The sequence below is a fragment of the Contarinia nasturtii genome, unplaced genomic scaffold, assembly GCF_009176525.2.
Source record: "Contarinia nasturtii isolate CC-2019 unplaced genomic scaffold, AAFC_CNas_1.1 Cnas_scaffold_928, whole genome shotgun sequence".
Taxonomy (NCBI): Eukaryota; Metazoa; Arthropoda; class Insecta; order Diptera; family Cecidomyiidae; genus Contarinia; species Contarinia nasturtii.
In genome coordinates, this window is record NW_022198275.1 from 1731211 (window position 1) to 1748832 (window position 17622).

The 17622-nt window shown below is 34.0% G+C and overlaps 3 protein-coding genes across 4 annotated transcripts in view; 1 reads left to right on the plus strand and 2 right to left on the minus strand.

Moving 5' to 3' along the window:
• The window catches only part of LOC116342976, a 120439-nt gene that overhangs the window by 41342 nt on the left and 61475 nt on the right, over nucleotides 1–17622 (plus strand). For both annotated transcript variants that reach the window (XM_031770822.1, XM_031770821.1), the window contains 3 exons: nucleotides 8932–9579; nucleotides 10817–11020; nucleotides 11164–11322. In XM_031770822.1, coding sequence (XP_031626682.1) covers nucleotides 9409–9579; nucleotides 10817–11020; nucleotides 11164–11322 — 534 coding nt within the window. In that variant the 5' untranslated portion in view covers nucleotides 8932–9408. The remainder of the gene's footprint in view (nucleotides 1–8931; nucleotides 9580–10816; nucleotides 11021–11163; nucleotides 11323–17622) is intronic.
• LOC116342977 (carboxypeptidase A1-like) lies at nucleotides 695–3818 on the minus strand. Its single transcript, XM_031770824.1, has 15 exons — nucleotides 3666–3818; nucleotides 3482–3602; nucleotides 3372–3401; nucleotides 3208–3306; nucleotides 3031–3129; nucleotides 2761–2859; nucleotides 2627–2665; nucleotides 2539–2568; nucleotides 2362–2469; nucleotides 2197–2295; nucleotides 1970–2095; nucleotides 1769–1910; nucleotides 1519–1700; nucleotides 1115–1461; nucleotides 695–1056 (listed from the first exon to the last, which is right to left on the minus strand). The coding sequence occupies exons 1-15, from the start codon at nucleotides 3729–3731 to the stop codon at nucleotides 808–810; spliced, it is 1836 nt and encodes a 611-aa protein (XP_031626684.1). The 5' UTR covers nucleotides 3732–3818; the 3' UTR covers nucleotides 695–807.
• Nucleotides 3711–7291, minus strand: LOC116342978 (carboxypeptidase A2-like). The gene is made up of 13 exons (XM_031770825.1): nucleotides 7164–7291; nucleotides 6765–6864; nucleotides 6659–6688; nucleotides 6490–6588; nucleotides 6326–6424; nucleotides 5994–6092; nucleotides 5696–5734; nucleotides 5583–5612; nucleotides 5308–5514; nucleotides 5105–5230; nucleotides 4904–5045; nucleotides 4320–4845; nucleotides 3711–4249 (listed from the first exon to the last, which is right to left on the minus strand). Exons 1-13 carry the CDS (start codon nucleotides 7206–7208, stop codon nucleotides 4001–4003), a joined length of 1791 nt encoding a protein of 596 aa, XP_031626685.1. The 5' UTR covers nucleotides 7209–7291; the 3' UTR covers nucleotides 3711–4000.

Sequence of the window (17622 nt, forward strand, 5' to 3'; positions counted from 1 at the left end):
TTTTCAAGGGTTTAATTTAAATTTAATCTTAGTAAATTACCATTTTGAGCGGCAAAGTGTGTGTCATACCATGATTCTCATGAACATTAAAACAAATGTTCAAATAAATTGATGGCAAATTTGTTGCGAGGTCATTGAATTACAAGTACTCGCCGCGTTTAAAAGCTCTTAATTTGCATCAGATAAATATATTTCAAAAATGTTAAAATTTAAATTACGAATATTCTAACATTCATATTTCACCAGAGATCAATACTATTGCATTGACATTGGCCACGTATTGTTCGTGTTAAATATCTTCAAGAAAATTGAATTAATTACCTTGACGTGAAATAACATCTGCCAAAATTTAATCTGCCAACGTATTTATATCAACAATTTGCAAAAATTCTCCCTTTTTCTCGCGAATGTCTTTCATTTCGCTTATATACATGCGTTCATCGTGCGAACCATCTGGTGGCCGCAAGAGCAAAAAAACTCATGCAAACACGTTGTATTTCTTTAAAAAATATTTCTAATCTCCATCCAAACCAATCTAATTTTCATAAAAAAATTGAATATGAATATTTGTACAGATGGTCAATATCAGTTTATACAATAGTTATCATGACAAGCAAGTATGTGAAGCCATGAGTATCTACGACTGTCCGGCCAAGCCTTAGATCAGTATAATGCAATTAAAAAGTCAAACATGTATAAGAGATAAAATTACATTTTTATTCCAATCAAAACTCTTGGAAAAAAAGTATTTTTTTACACATGAATCGAAACGATGTGTGAGTTGTGAATTTATATTTCGGACTTAAACTATAAAATCATGTTTTGTACGTCTTCAGATATTGCCTTCGATATGGTTTTAATAAATGCTTGCGCTTCCTGAGCGGTGGGTACGATTTGATTGGCGGGCAAAAGAAATCCATAACGACCTTTGTCACGCAATTCAACGGTATAAGCATACTTAATTCCAATACTTCGCGCCCACTCATCGGAACAACCCGTCGCTGGCTTTGGTTCTTTATCTACAATATATTTCTGATTGCCGGCTGCATTCATTTCCTTTATTTAAATTAAAACCGATTAAAACAACGAAATGTTTATAAATATTTGTCTTTACCTGAACTCCTTCTTCGCCAACACGGCTTATGGCTTCTACATGCAATATTGACATTCTTCCATCATTTGGATGTACAATGTATCTACCAAAACTATGGAAAGTGAGAAATCCACAAAATGCTTCATCGGTTTCGTTAAAAAAACGCTGAACTGCTTCTGTTTCCGGCTCAGAGAAGGCATTCGCTCCACGATATAAATCACTGCATGGATCAGCTTCCTTTATGCCATATTTACCAAAATGATATCCATAATTTCGATTCAAGTCAACTCCTGAACATCTGCTCGATACATTTGGGCGGCGATTCTTTCGCCAAAATCGATTTCCATTTTGATGTGAAAATTCATAGCCTGCAATGGATAAATTTGATGGCGATTAAAGAATTCCAAATATAAAAATTCACAAACCATCTGGATTGTGAACGGCCAAAATATGCCAATTTATATTTTGAACATGTGCAGGCTGTTTTTTCCAATTCTCCACCAAATCATTCGCAATGTACGTTACGGCTGCTGGACTAATCCATTCTCGCGCATGTATACCACCATCAATCCAAATTGCTTTGTTACCCGGTTTGTCGCTCGAAATTCTAGATGGAAAAATATTAAAACCGTTTTGGCCAATAGTTCGATACATTCGTCAAAACACAATTGCTACCTCAGCACGACAAGTGATCGTTTCTCGTGCGTTTCTCCAATCGTTATAAGCTTACACAATTTGGGATATTTTTTAGCCAAATGCTTTAAAAATGCGTGAATATCGTCCAAACGATGATATGCTTGCCAAGTTAAGGCGTGACCTAAAATGCAAACAATAATTACCGACTCCTTTTGGAGCAAAACAGATGCACAAATTCACCATTTTGTCTTTGTTGTTTTTCAATTTCCTTCGGTGTGGGATTTTCTTGAAGCCATTCATGAACTCGCTTTTCTTCTGTTCTTATTTTTGATCTCTGATCGTAAATAGCTGGCGGAAGCTTAATACCTAAACAACAAAGATGTTTGGTTTTTTTGAGTAATTGATTTGCAAGTCTAATTGTAATCTGAATTATTCGATATCCCATTCAATAAAATGTCATTTGTTACCTTTCAAATTTGCATATTCACGTAAAGCAATCCCACTTGGAGTTATTTCCGAAACTTCGGCTCCACTGAGAACGAGCAATGAAGCGAAGATATCTTGACCTACGAGTGCATAAAAATTCATGTTATTAACATGAACATGTGAACTTATTAATGTTCGATCACTACCACTCATTATTGCTTGGTATATTGGTGTCATTCCCTCCATATTACTATAGTATTTTGAATTAATATCTACTCCATCTTTAATAAGCTTTTCAGCCATTTTTATTTTTCCTGTTTGGATCGAATGGAATTGGTTTAATAAGTGAAAATCAAATATTTTTTTAAATGAATTAGTATTACCTTTTTTAATTGCATCAAGAAGCTCCACGCCTAAATAATGAAGCAAACATAAATTCCAATCGAAGAGAAATGATTGTTTGAAAGTTACCCTTTGAATTTATATCTGCCAAAATTGAACTTAGCTGATCTGAAAAATGATAGATCCCATTTCAATTGATGGCTACATTGTACGTATATAGTGCTTCCACAACAAAATGCCATTTGTAAATTAAATTTATATACCTTTGACAGTACACAGCTTGATTGGGGGAGATCTTGCCAAATTTTGTATACTTAAGCGAGCTCCGTTTTCTATGAATAATTTCATCATGTCAACATCATCTGTCAGATACAAAAATACAAAATGAGATCAATCAATGTTTACACACTATGGAATGTGAGATGATCGAAAACGCAAGGTTAAACAAATACGAATTTACGTGGATAATACAATTGTGTTTCGGTTCTTGAAACTTCAAAAATGAATCGAAAAATCGACGTTTGGAAAATTACCATGACTGCTCGCGATGTGTAGTGGTGTATTAAGGAAGAAATCTTGTGCATTAACATCAGCACGGCTATAAACAAGCAGTTTTGCTACTTCGTAATGACCTGAATAAGTCAAGAGAAACATTTAGCATGAAAAATGTGAACTCAATTGTGGTATGAAATTCTTATGAATAATATTACCATTATCAGCAGCAAAGTGAAGAGCCGTCATTCCTTGCACAGAACGTGTATTAAGATTCACACCTTCATCGATGAGTTTTTCTAAAATCTGCGTATTACCTATTTATAAAAGCAACTTTATCAAGAAGAACATAATTTTTCGTCTTTGAATGTATTAAAGTTACCAACGCTAGCCGCAATAAGAAATTCTTCATCTGTTCATAAAAAAAACTTATAACTTTTATAAAAATCGCATAAACTTCTTCAGTTTGTGCAAAATATTTCGAAAATGTACCTTTACTTTTGGGTCTTCCATTTGGAGAACTCACACTACTCAGTGAGCGTAAGATATTTTTCAATGAGAGTTGTTCCTTTATTGAAATTTGTTTTTTGAAACTAAAATCGACCGCAGATACCTGATTTTAACACAAAATGAATAGAATAAAGTATTTTAACGACAAAGCGATAGAGAAACTCACAAAATATTTGTCCACAAAAAGCAGCACAAAAAATACGCAAAATAATTTCATATTGATCGAAAACATACGATTAGAAGTGAACGACTACTGATCGCAAGAGTTCATAAAAATATATTAATTTTTTATTCGATGAATATCTGTTTTTATACAATTCTCGTTGCCACATCTGTGCTTCAACGTATTTAAAATGCTCTATAGAATGTTGTCATCTCAAAACAAAAAAATTCCAAACACATGTGTATTCCGAAAATATTCCGATATATCTTTTTGCAAAATTTTAATTATTAAAGCTAAGAAATAAGAATTATTAATTTGACAAAAAATGCGAAGAATTGTTATAATTTTCCGCTCTTTAAGTCTTCAAATATCGCCTTTGATACGGACCGAAGAAATGCTTGTGCCTCTAGAGCTGTAGGTAAGATTTGGCCAACGGGTAGAAGATATCCATAACGACCCATATCACGTAATTTTATAGTGTATGTATATTTGATGCCAATACTTCGAGCCCAATCGTCGGGACTACCGGTCGCTGGTTTAGATACCGAACTAACAATATAGCTTTGATTTTTCAGTGCATTCATTTGCTATATTGAAAATAAAAGAATGTAACATACATATAATCAAAATATATTTCATATGAATATATATCGTTACCTTTACTCCTTCTTCGCCAACGCGCTTCAAAGTCTCACCATGTGACATTGACATTCTACAACCAGTAGGATATGTAATGTATCTACCAAAACTACGGAAAGTGAGGAATGCACAAAATTTTTCTACGGTTCTATTGAAAAAACCTTGAACTGCTTCTGTTTCTGGCTCGGAGAAAGGACGAGGACCACCATAATTTTCGTTACATTCATTAGTTAACGTGGATCCATGTCCATTCCAATTATATCCAAAGTTTCGCGTCAAATCCACTCCCACACAATTACCTCCTTTCGAATTACGATTCTTTCGCCAAAATCGATTGCCATTTTGATGTGAAAATTCATATCCGTCCGGATTCAACACAGCCACAATATGCCAATTTATATTCTTAACGTGTTCCGGCTGCTTATTCCAGTTCAAGACCAAATCATTCGCAATGTAAGTTACAGCTGCTGGACTAACCCATTCGCTTGCATGTATACCACCATCAATCCAAATTGCTTTGTTCGCTGCTTTGCCATTCGAAATTCTAAAGAAAGAAAAAGTTCTCAAAACAAGTTGTTGATACTTTGGAACAAAATTGATACCTTAATAAAACGAGTGGACGTCCTTCAGGTGTTTGTCCAATATTTGAAACCTTGCACAATTTGGGATACTTTTTAGCCAAATGTTTTAAAAATGCGTAAATATCGTCAAAACGATGATATGCTTGCCAAGTTAACGCATGTCCTAAAATATAAAGAATAAGTTCCGACTCCTTTTGGGGCAAAACAGATGCACAAATTCACCATTTTGTCTTTGTTGTTTCTCAATTTCCTTCTGTGGGGGATTTTCTTGAAGCCATTCATGCACATATTTTTGCTCTCTTACTATTTTCAATGCCACGTTTTTAGAATTCGAAAGAAAAGAGATACCTAAAGAAAACAGATATGTGATAGTCTGAATTATTTGAGCAAGTGTTATACTACATGTAAAAAATAGCAAATTTTACTTTTCAATGCTGCAAATTCCCGTAAAGTCATTCCACTTGGAGTTGTTCCAGATACATCGGCTCCACTGAACTCAAGAAATGTAACAAAATAATTCTTACCCAATGATATTGCCTCATAAAGAGGCGTCTTTGCTTCTTGATTCTCATAGTATTCTAAATCAATATCCACTCCCTCGCTAATTAGCTTGTTAAATATATTCATTTGTCCTATATCAACAAATAGATTTTTTTTTTAGATAGGATTACTTTCTTTCAACAACTAGTACTAATCTTACCTTTTTTAATTGCATCAAGCAGCTTCAGACCTGAGAAAGCAAGTGGAAAGGAAAAAAAATTGGAATTTTTCAATTTGTAAAATTACTATAATTTTATAGTGTTCAATAATTACCCTTCGCGTTTATTTCTGATAAAATTGGACTCAATTGATCTGAAAAAAATGAGATCTTATATTAATGAAAAATTATCAGCGGTGAATAAGGTTTTCAATTTCAGTTTAAACATCCTCTGAAAGAAAACTCAAATTTTGCATAGTGATAGCTGACCATCAAGACATCATTCATTCTCTTGTCACAACAAAAACAGGCCGAAATTGACATAAAGGCGAAATACATTTTTAAACTTCTCGCGGCAGGAATGTCAATTTAAATTTTCATTCAAACATTGCAAAATTGTGCTTACATACATACCTTTGACAGTACACATCTTGATTGGGGTGTAGTTTGCTAAGTTCTTTATACTTAAGCGGGCTCCGTGTTTTATTAACATTTTCATCATTCTTGGATTATCTGAAAGGATTTTTCAAGGAAAGGATATTGAAATATTGAATTATAAATTGAAAAAAAAAAACCGTCTTCTTATCGCATTCCAATAATATTAAAATACGAATTGTATGAAGACTCCCACGTGTAAATTCCATACATATGCAAAAATTTTGTGTGAGACGTTTTTTTTTTCTTGAGACATCACGAGATAATTAACGAATTGTTCAAAGAATGTGTATTCACGCTTGGAAAATTACCGTTACTAGAAGCGATGTGAAGAGGTGTATTGAAAAAGAGATCTTGTACATTGACGTCAGCACCACTTTCAATCAGAAATTTGGCAGCATCGTATTGACCTGAATAAAAAATTTAAATGCAAATGTTAAGAACACTTTGCTTTAGTTTTCATGAATAATGTTACCGTTTTCAGCAGCCCAATGCAGAGCAGTCATACCGTGATGGTCACAAGCACTAATATTTGCACCTTTTTCAATAAGTTTTGATAGAAGGTATGCATTACCTAAAACAGAACGCATGTAGCAAATCATAAGGATTTAAATGTATTTTCCCTTTTAAAATAATAATCTTACCAATGGCAGCTGCTGTAATAAGCTCTTCATCTATTCCAAAAAAAAAAAAAAAAAAAACTTTTCTATAGTTTGTTCAAAAACTATATAGAAATTATAAAAAGCTAACCTTTATTGGCTGGATTAAAGTCACCCGAACCACTTGAGAGTTTTCGAAGTGAACTTTGTAGTAACTTTTGTTTTGTAGGAACACATTCACATACATGCATCTGATATTGGAATAGAATGAAATGGAAAAATATACTTGGCTACTTTGTTACGTGTTTTGTACAATTCAGTCGAAAGATAGCTTTTTAATAATGCATATTTAGTGAGAAAATGTGAAAATAATTCCATAAGCATGCATATTCGTTTTTTTTTAATTCAATTTAAAATCACATTCACAGACATGCAATAAACATGAATATTTCATTTAATATCGAACTCAAATTGCCATAAATCGCAATACGAAATATACGGTTACAAATCGACAATTATTTCATGCACAAAAGTAACTGGAAAAACTCACCAAATTTTCGGCGATAAAAAGAACGACCAAAACTGTATTGAACATCTTAACTAAGTATATGTACTGTACACTATGAAAGAAAAGAAATCAGAGTTTTAAGTTCACGGTTAACTTCTTATTAATTAACATAAGATACTAATCGTTTATTTAACGACTAACTGTTTATATACAATTTCTTGAAATAAAAAAAAGTTAAACGAAAATTGGAATGATATGAGTATCGACTACACGTTTAAAGACAAAAATATTATTATCTATGGAATTTATGAAATTTATTTATGGAGCATGCGATCTTCGACTGATCAATAATTATAATTAATAACAATCAACAGAACTTTCACATGACTGTCTATGTAACGGTTAAAATTTCTTTTATTTATTTAAATTCGTAGTGTTTACTTAAATATCTTGTCATTTTTATTTTCAAAAAATTGAAAACACGCTAACTACGTATAAATAAAAGCGACGAAATGCTTTGGATGAAAACTCGATTTTATAACGGTTGCACAAGCATTAACTTATCGATTTAAGCCAACGGTAGCAAACCATTATGCACATGCATACAGATGAACAAAAACAGCGAACCATATTTTTCAAAATTTATCATGCCATTTCGTGTGTTTCATTCTACGATATTTGTTCGATAAGAATATGAAGGTGACCGCGGCAATTTTGGTTATTAAATCGATTTTTAAAATTTCAACCAAACAAATATATAAAAACGCCATCCGTTTGTTGCACTTTCCAATGCCGCTAATGTGGCAGATAGAGAATAGATGCCAACGAAGACATTCTCAGATTGAAGCAGAAGCAGGAGCCAAAGGTTATCTGATGACGCATCAATTTGGTGCTAGGTGTGTTCTATAATTACGGAAATTTCCTTTTTACAAATAAACAAAAATCAGCAGGGGTCAATATTCATTGATGGTCTCACAAAATCCACATTTAATTCGATATACTTTGATTTTAGAAATAATGCACGTCATTTTAATCAAAAGTGTATCGCATTTGAAAGTGAAATGAGAAATTGTATCTAACATGTTAAATCACGTTGCTTGCTCGTCGTTGGTTTCAACTGAAAATGATTTAGTATTGCGTGACAGTTTGATGATCTGACCCCATTGAAATCGAGAGCCAATCAAATCCAAATGCACATTTTTGCACGTTGTTGTGTGCAAGCAATTTGTTTGCATCGCATGACTTATTATTACTACTTTTTCTTCTTCTTCTTCTTATGTTTCAATATTTGTTAGTCGAAACGTGTGCTGTGTATGAATCGCAAAATTACGAGAATCCGCTTCTCAATTGAATGTGGTTTTTCGATGCTTGCGGTTTATCAGCACTGGTGTGTATATCGCTGGCACTCGATTTGCCAAACGAAAACTTCAATCAAAGTTCATTCATCGTTGCACGGGCATATTTTAAATGGATTTGATCGAGCCACATCGGCCGATCAATGAAATAGAAATTTGATATATCCATTTGAACTCGCCTTCACTATATGCCATATATCAGTGAGGCCATGTATTTACTTTTTGTGATTGGCAATCACGATCGTGCCACGATCTTTATTAATAAACAACAAATATACCATAATTAGCGAACAACATTACTTGATATGATAAGTTGTAAAATTCACACTACATTATGGCCGTTATCGATGCGGCATTTTTTTAAAAATATAAACGAAAGGTTTCCTGTAGATTTTTGAATTTTATTCATTTCTTAACGAATAATCGAATTTTTATTTTCTTTCTTTTTCTTGCAGCAAATCCAAGTTCACCGGTTTTGAACGCATTCACAAAAACAGCGAAAGTAATTCTCAAACAAAGTAGAAGTTGTATCGAGAGAAGGACGAATACGATAAAAGTCGACAAAATGGTGTATTAAATGGTTGTAAAAACAAACGTTGCAGCCAGCACCAAACAACATCAGAGGAGGAAACCTTTGCATTTCTTTAATTGAAAGCACATAACTTGCTATATTCATTTGCATTTCGCCTTTGCAGTAAGGTGTACGTAAATCGAATTTTAGAAAAGTGATAATAACGGCGTGGAAGATCTCTCATTGCGAAATTGAAACATTTCCAAACTGACGAGACACACCCACACATACACATAAAATCGTTTTTTCACATGAAAAAGTGAATTGAAATCGATTCTGGTCTTCTTCTTTTTTTCGTTCAAAACAACGAATTTCTATACGACGTTGCCACTACGAGATAAAATACTGAGAGAAAGCAAACATGGAAACTTCAATGACTGAAAAACAAACCATATCAACTAGTCCAATGAAACAGTCAGTATCAATGACATCGTTGATGCCACCGCCAACATCAACGGAACGCGATCGAGATGTCAGCGATTCATCAATCGCCGCAAAAGTTCGCATCGAACGGCCATACAACAGTCTCAAGGTACGTTATTTAAATTGATATTTGTGTGACTGACGAAAATATGCATGTCAAATATTTGCTTGTGTCCTTGCATTCCATGCTAATTGCATTTTCGCTTTGTCCTCTTTTCGTCGCATTTTTCATTTCAACTGACCGTGCACGATATAGAAAATCCAGTCAAACAAGCAATAGACCCCTTTTACTTTTTTCTATCATTCCATTCGATGTGCATGCGAATAATGCAATAAAAAGGAAAGCACCAAGTGTATTTGGCGCTTGGACTTGAATAATGAATGGAAATAGAGACGAGAATAGAGTGAACGATAGAAGTTTGCATGAATTGTTGATAAAATATTTGTGTGTCTAGCCACCCAAATGCATTGCAATTAGTCTGTATATTTGCATAAAATAAAATTTAACCATAGCACAACCGTATGTCGTGCTTCGAATACCAAGTTTCCGCCTTTTATTCTATGAACCAATGTTTTTTTCTTCTTCTTTCGTTCAGACTCATAAATATTTTCGTTCTTTACCCATGCAAACAACATGTATTTAAAGTTTCAATTTACAATGCAATTCTAAAACGAAACATCAGGCTAGTGCACAAACATTACACACATCACACATTTCAAATACAATGAACTTTTATACGGCAAAAGAATAAAATCATTCCATTTAAATCAGGTTTTTGGAACAATCGATCAGTAAATTAACTTTAATATCAAAATTTACAACGAAGTACACATACGATTTTATGACGATTGAAAGACTAGACAAACATATGAAAAAAAAAAAAAAAAAAATAACAAATCTGTTCATGTGAATGGCTTGCTCAACTTGTTTTGCTCTTTATTGTTTGAATACAATAACAATATTCGAAGTGAATGAAGTTGTAGAATGTGGTGACGTCTAGATGGCGCTTTTTCCACAAATTAACTAGTCTTGGGTAAGCGATTGATTCCAATCATTGTTCTTCGTGCGCGCCATCTATCGAAACACAATTGAACGTGCAAATCATGCGATCTTTTCTTCATTTTCCACTTTCATTAACTTTACCGTACCACAAGAAGTTTAAGAAAGCACAAAAAGCTTAAGAAAATATGCTGAGAAGTAAAACATTTTCCAACCGTTTACACGAACTCCAGTGAATATATTCAGCATTTTTTTACCGTTTTCTTGAAACGAATGTGTAATATGCAAGAAATATTTTTTCCTCTTTCTTATAATTTTGTACATGTTTTTTTTTTTTTTTCAATAGAAGGAACGCAATTCGGAAAAGGATTTATGGCGTAATTCTTGGGGCAGCAACCAGAGTTTTGTTGGAAAAGATGATTTCTGGTTGGCATTACAATCAAACTACAACTATATCATGGACACAAATCTAATCGATAGTTGCCGTGAAGCGCGCGGAGAATTGGAACGGAACTATTCGACCGAAACCAGTCAGACAGACCAAAAGAAGGTGAGTGTCATTTATCATCAGTTTGTTAATTGCACAAAAAATGACACCTTTGAAGGTTTTGATTTGCAAGAAATGTGCCGGGAATTTATTTAATTCTCACTCTCTTTCTTTTCTCTCTTTCGCTCTCGATATTTTATTTGCAGATAAATGGTGGAAAGCAGTCCGATGATTATATTGTTGATTTGAAACGTTTGAGACTTTGGTTGCGTGAGATGGAAAAGCAACTGGCTCAATTTCCTACAATTTCTGATGCCATAAAAATGAAAGACTTTGAACTAGAAAGATTGCAGAAAAAGAATGAGGTAAGTTGATTTCCGCCTTTTCCCAGCCCAAATTGTGTGTTTCTCTCTTTTTTTTGCTCAAAGGAAGAAATCCATTTCGAGAAGAGAGAAAAAAAAAACAGAAACATTTTGATGGATTAGATCAAGTGGTTGCTTTCGCTTTCATAAAATAATTCACTCAATCATGTTGAAAGCGAGGAAAATTTGTTTTCGTTATAGTTTTAAATCAGTAAGATCAATGACACATTGCATTTTCTTCGTGTGTTTTCATTATCGTTTCCTGCTGTGCGCATTCAAATCATGGCTATTTGATTAGCACCGCCATGCTTATGCTATAATTAATGAGTCATTCCATATCACACATATATGCATATTCGCAATATATAAATCCAGCTCAAATGAAAACAAAGGTGAATTTGATTGGCAATAGTTATGACTTCATGATTTCCTTTTTCAAAGCGGCTGCTGCAGTGAAATGCATAAATAATAATATTAATACAGAGAAAAAAAAATGTATATCGTAAACACTGATAAATGGTGCATAAAATGAATTGCGCTATTGGCGATTTTCTTATTAAAACTACACAAATACGATCAATTAACCAATCGTAAAATAAGAGTTTGCATTCGGAGTTGCCAAGAAAATGATTAAAATGGGTGAAAAATATCATAACCCAATTATAGTCGAACGTCTTAATCGGCCATCATGTGGGTCTCAAACGTTATCACTACTACGTACTGCAAAGTGAAAGAAAACAGTTTCGAGTCGTCGACGATACATCTTATGTGCGTGTTTGTGCGCCAATAAATCGGTTTTTATGGATTATGTTCTGATTAAATCGAACGGCATGACCGTCTTTTTTGCATGCAACAATCAAAAACGTCAATCGACATGAAAATCCACCACAAGCCAAACGAACATGAACCACGACAAACTCACAATGATGCTAACGATATCATGGTGAACATTTTTTTTTCCACTCAAATGAGTTTTCTTTGGCGAAAGCAATATACTTTCATCAATGATGGTGATTGCCACAAAGGAAAAAAGAAGAGAGAAAAAAGTCATTAATAGAAAAGTCCAAATGAATTTATTGGAGTTGTATATACAATCTCACCATATATTCTTAGCGCTATTGTCCATATGGTATTGTCAACGCAACTCTCTCGTAAACAAGATAAAATTAAATGAAAATTAGGTTTTTCATCACATCGTACATTTTGTGGTCGTAATTATTGCCGCTCTGTTTGCATGCAATAATTTTTGTTTTTGTGATCGAGTTGTAGGCTACAAAACAATTTTTCATTGCAATTGCCATCGACCTCAATCGTTTCGCGTACTTTATTGCTCTCGCCAATTTTAACATAGCATTTGACTTTTTCCAAATCAATGTATTTTCGTCTTGTTGCTTGTGCATTATCACGACACCAAAATCTAAAAGTGTCAAATGAAATGTTAACAACCACCTACTGGGAGGCTGTTTTATATTTGAAATTTTCTGTTGTTGGTGCTGTTGTTCATTTCGTGTCTCTCATTCAAAAGCAATTATTGTGTTTTGTGTGCAAATTTCATTTACAAAATGTCAATCGATGTTTATGACGATTGGGCTGTGGGGCGAAAAAAACAAAACAGACGCTTCAGCTCGCGATCGATTTGAGCATTGACATTTTCAAATTTGTTTATTGATTATTTGCGGAAGCTTTAAGCCTCGTTTATCAAGTATTTGATTATTTCATTTGGTTGGCCGTGGGTTGGGTTAATCGCGTTGATTACATTGGCAATGCGTCGATGCAATTGAGTCATTGTTAATAGATAAGCTGGTTTTTTTTTCTATCATTATACTTATACCTGTGAAGAACCGATTAAATGTTGTCATCAATTTACTGGCTGAGCGGAGTTATAAAATTGGTTGCGTTACAATGTTTGTCAGCTTTTAGTGCGACAATGATTCATAGCCGAAACAATATTTTTGAAATTTTGTACATTTATGGCGATCGTTTGTTGATTCTCACGTGCATGCTACCATTGCTCGAATTTACAATCGAGGCGAACACTCTTCATACAGTATCTAAATAGTTTCCGTTTAATTCATATGTCGTTTTGTGCGTTTTTTTTTTCGTTTGCTTCTTCTCTGTACTCACAATACGTATCTCTCATAAACATATGAATATAAATTTCTTTAAGATTTGCCATTTGCTCAACTGCGTCGCCATCATTGTCGACGCAAAAAGTTATAACTGTCAAGATATTAATGAAATTTATGCAAGCGATAATCATAAGAAACTTACAAAGGATGAAGATAAAGCAATAAATGTAACTTTAGCTTCAAATGCGATATTTTTTTCATCTGCCTAGATTTTATAACTCATTGAAGACTATAACTGTTTAGGCTGACGCAAGTAGTATGGGAAACGCAATCCCGTAAATAATGCTGCACATTTCTATTAGATCGAGGAAACAAAACACACACACTCAAAGGCTTTTTTTTTTGTTTCGCTGGAAGTAGTCACTGCATAAAATAAATTGAAAAATTGTTTTGCCGGAGTTTTTTTGCAGCCAAAATGCTGGAAACAAAAATAAAGGTTTTGCCTTCGGTGTCGATGATGATGTCATAGCCTTTTCTTAGTATTCGATTTACGCTGCCGTTTCGGTATATGAGAGCGTTTGGATGTTGAAAGAAAAAAAAGAATACTTTTTTTTCGGTTTCGCATTCTCATTGCCAATATACATTGGAACCACGTCAATCTTGAGTGCAATGAATGAAAAACCAAATGACGAGAGCGAAAACCACATTCTGAGACACAAAACCGAAGGAAGATAGAAAGAGAAAAACGCATTTATTTTTGTTTTGTTGGCAATTTTGTTTTGGTCACACAAAAAAACCAGCATGCAAACAATCAATTTTTTGGCATCATTCAAATCTTATTTTTTTCCCTCTTTGACTACTTCTTACGAACAAACGAAATAACCGAATGAAGAAAGAGAAAAACGTTTATGAAAAAAACAAACGACAAGAACTTAAGCGAGAATAATTGCATATATTCCAACTACAAATTATTTACGGGGTCTCAAGATTTATGTGTTCATCTAACTCTTTTTGTGCGATCATCGTGTGTTGTAAAATGATCGTATGTATAAGATCGATTTTTGAATTTTACCTGTATTTCTGAAGCCCTAAAATATTTATCCTCGGGCTAAAATTAATAAAAATTCATGTTTTTCTCTGGTTTGCTTTTGTGTGTGTGTGTCGGTTTTACCTCGCTCTTTGGGCTGGCATCGATTTCAAAGCAAAGAAGTGAACGAATTTCGTTCAATTTAAATAAATCAATGCGAAAGCGTGTTCACTTAATACGTATATTTTGTGTGTTGAAGTTTACATTATGGTAAAAAGTGATGCAGACGAAAACATTTCATTACATAATACAAGAACGATTGCCTCACCAGATAATTATGACTGCTCAGCTTGTGAAAGAATTGAATGTATTCGTTCCGTTTTCTTCGATGCGCAACAAGTTTGCCAGATTTTAGTGGCCGTCGTGAATTTCGATAGGTACATACATTGGCATCTTAAAAGGAATTGAACAATTTTACAGCGCTCGATTCTTATTGGCAATAGATCCTATCTGCTGTATTTTCCATGTAAACAACAAGTCCGAATCGAACCACTGTGCTATACACACACACACGCCAATGTTCGGTAGCTAAAAAAGGTCATTGCTTGTGGTCGTATTGCGAAAAGACACGGTAACTACTTGACAGCAACAGCTGTCCTTGAACCAAGAACACCCAATTGAATCTATTCTTCACTGTATTTTATGTGTATTTCATCAAAATGTTAACGATTCACTTAATGATTTTTCTTTTTCTACCAAGAATCAAACACCTTTGTGGCACAACTCTCTTTCTCTCACGAGAGTATTTCATATTTATGAGTTTAAAATTTATTGCACAGTATAAATTGTTCGAAAAAGAAGTACATCATTGTGTGTATATCTTCATGGACTTGGTGTGTATAACGACCTGCGACCGAAAAAAAGGAGCGAAAAAAAACTATTATCGAACACGCAATTTAAGCGTGGTTGCGCGATGGAACGCATAAATGGCAAAACGGCGGCATGCAATTTTCGATTTCGTCGAATGTAACGTTCTGCTGCACAAACGCTGAATGCACAACCAATTTATGCATGTGTAACAAATAACTCTGCAGCGGCTAACCGAAACGATTGCCCGTCGCTATTTCAGTGTGTGCCTTTATTTGTAATTCATTCGCATGAATGCGATAACGTACACTATACGCGAACGGCAAGGGCATTCTGTGTGAAGTCGTATGAACTCACTCAATTTACTCTGTGATAGCTCTCTTGTTGACGAACTTTGCAAAAAAATAAATAACATATATAACAAAAAAAAACGAATGAAAGAAATAAGTTTCAAAGCAGATTGAGAGTGAGTCGTGAGGAGGCTCAAGCTCGAATAGAATACAGTATAAAAAGATGATGGTGTGAGCGACCCTGTCTGAGTTAACAGTGCGAAACGTATAGAATACAGCAGAGATAATGATAGAACACAACAATACAGAAAAGTTCGCCGAGTAAAATGCTGAATCGTACAAATGGCGAGAGAGAGTGAGATGGATGGAAAAAGGTTAAAATGCCGGTACACACAATATATATAGTTGAAATTCGCTACGTATTTCGTTAGACACTAGCAAAATTCATCATCAAGTCTCAACAGTCTTGATAAATTATTGTTGTGAGTCGCTTTTTAGTATGACACACCGAGTAGGCCCCTTTCGACTGTATGTGTTGAACGGAATGGGAAAAAAATCGAACGCTCACTATAGACACACACATAAAATGATCAACAATCAACACAGAACAACTCATACTCCGGCATTCACACTCACTTGTACAACAAACACATACAACGTACTCAGTCTGCTGCTTGCAGGCTACATTGTATATCGAATCGTTCGCTTTATATTGTGTTCAGTGCACAACAGCAATCGACTAGCCGTCGAAATATTACAGTCATCGTTTCGATGTATTTTTTTCTCTTTCTTCTTCTTTCTTTCTGTGTGTTGTGGTCGTATTGTGCACACATCTAGCCAGTTGCATGCAAACCTTTGCCATGCTCAAACGTTGATTTCTCGTAAGCGTCGTCTTCAAACCAATTTATTTTTTTTATATTCCAATTTTATAAATGTGAAAATGTAATCATTCGGTTTTAATAGATTTTTTAAAGTTCGACTTCAATATATATATATATCATTTTAAGTGTGTGTTTTTTTTTTGTAAATTTCCTGTGAAAAACGATTTTTATTTATATCGCAAATATTCGTTGTGCTCGAATGCATCGTTTTTAAATCGAGGTAGTGTATTAAGCGAAAACAACATATTTATGTGATTGCATTGGTAGTGTGTTATAATTATGCAGTCGGCGTGAGGCAAGATTGCATAAAAAAAACTCGATCCACGTACAATTACGAGTGATTCAAAGTGCGAATAAATTACAGAATCACTTTTCATTCCTTTTATAAATTGAAATGATGTGTGATTTTTTAATTTATAACGGTTTGACGCAGTGTGCAGTGATAAGAATCGTTTTATTTGAATATTCAACGAAAAAGAAAACCCAATGAAAAATCAAGTGTGCGTCAAATTGGGCGAATGAAAAATAAAACTGTTAAAAATCCTTCACATTATCAAACTATGGCTATCGGGCTATTTTGTTGTTGTTGTTTCTTTTTCGTTTTCATTCACATTTCTCTCAATATATTTTCATCTTCATCAACAATGTAATTTTCGAATGAAATCGAAATGAACGACATTAATTCGTCGAGGAAGAAAAAAATCACAAACCAAGAACGATGTGAAAGAGACAGAAAGAAAGAAAGAAGCAAAAGAACATAAAAATAGATAAGAAGATTCGTCTCGAATCTACATACGCGCGCGCATTCTCATTCTATACATACATATATGTATATGTATAACAAAGGCATTCATAACATTTAATCTAAATTGATGTCGTACATTTCGACTCTTCCAATACAATCTTTTGAGTTTGTCGCTTGACAAACACCCAGCCATACGATTTTATTTGCTTCTCTCATTCTTTGTGCACTTCTCGGCTACCATATCACTTTATTTCAGATTGAAAGAAGAGAAATAAAACGAAAAGGCACTCTAGATCTGGTCGTCGTTGTCGTATTTTTATGTGTGGTTTAGAATGTTTGTCGCCTTCATTCGGCGGTCCATGGTACCACATATGTGCGCGTTTGTTGAAAAATGCCATTATGCGTTACGTTTACACATATACGA

Coding starts and splice junctions, on each gene's coding strand:
- LOC116342977 (XM_031770824.1), bottom strand. CDS start 3,731: ATGTTTTCGATCAATATGAAATTATTTTGCGTATTTTTTGTGCTGCTT. Junction 2,569..2,626: donor GGCAGATATAAATTCAAAGG/GTAACTTTCAAA, acceptor TTCATTATTTAG/GCGTGGAGCTTCTTGATGCA. Junction 2,296..2,361: donor ATACCAAGCAATAATGAGTG/GTAGTGATCGAA, acceptor ATGCACTCGTAG/GTCAAGATATCTTCGCTTCA.
- LOC116342978 (XM_031770825.1), bottom strand. CDS start 7,208: ATGTTCAATACAGTTTTGGTCGTTCTTTTTATCGCCGAAAATTTG. Junction 6,589..6,658: donor TATTACAGCAGCTGCCATTG/GTAAGATTATTA, acceptor GTTCTGTTTTAG/GTAATGCATACCTTCTATCA. Junction 5,735..5,993: donor CAAGATGTGTACTGTCAAAG/GTATGTATGTAA, acceptor CATTTTTTTCAG/ATCAATTGAGTCCAATTTTA.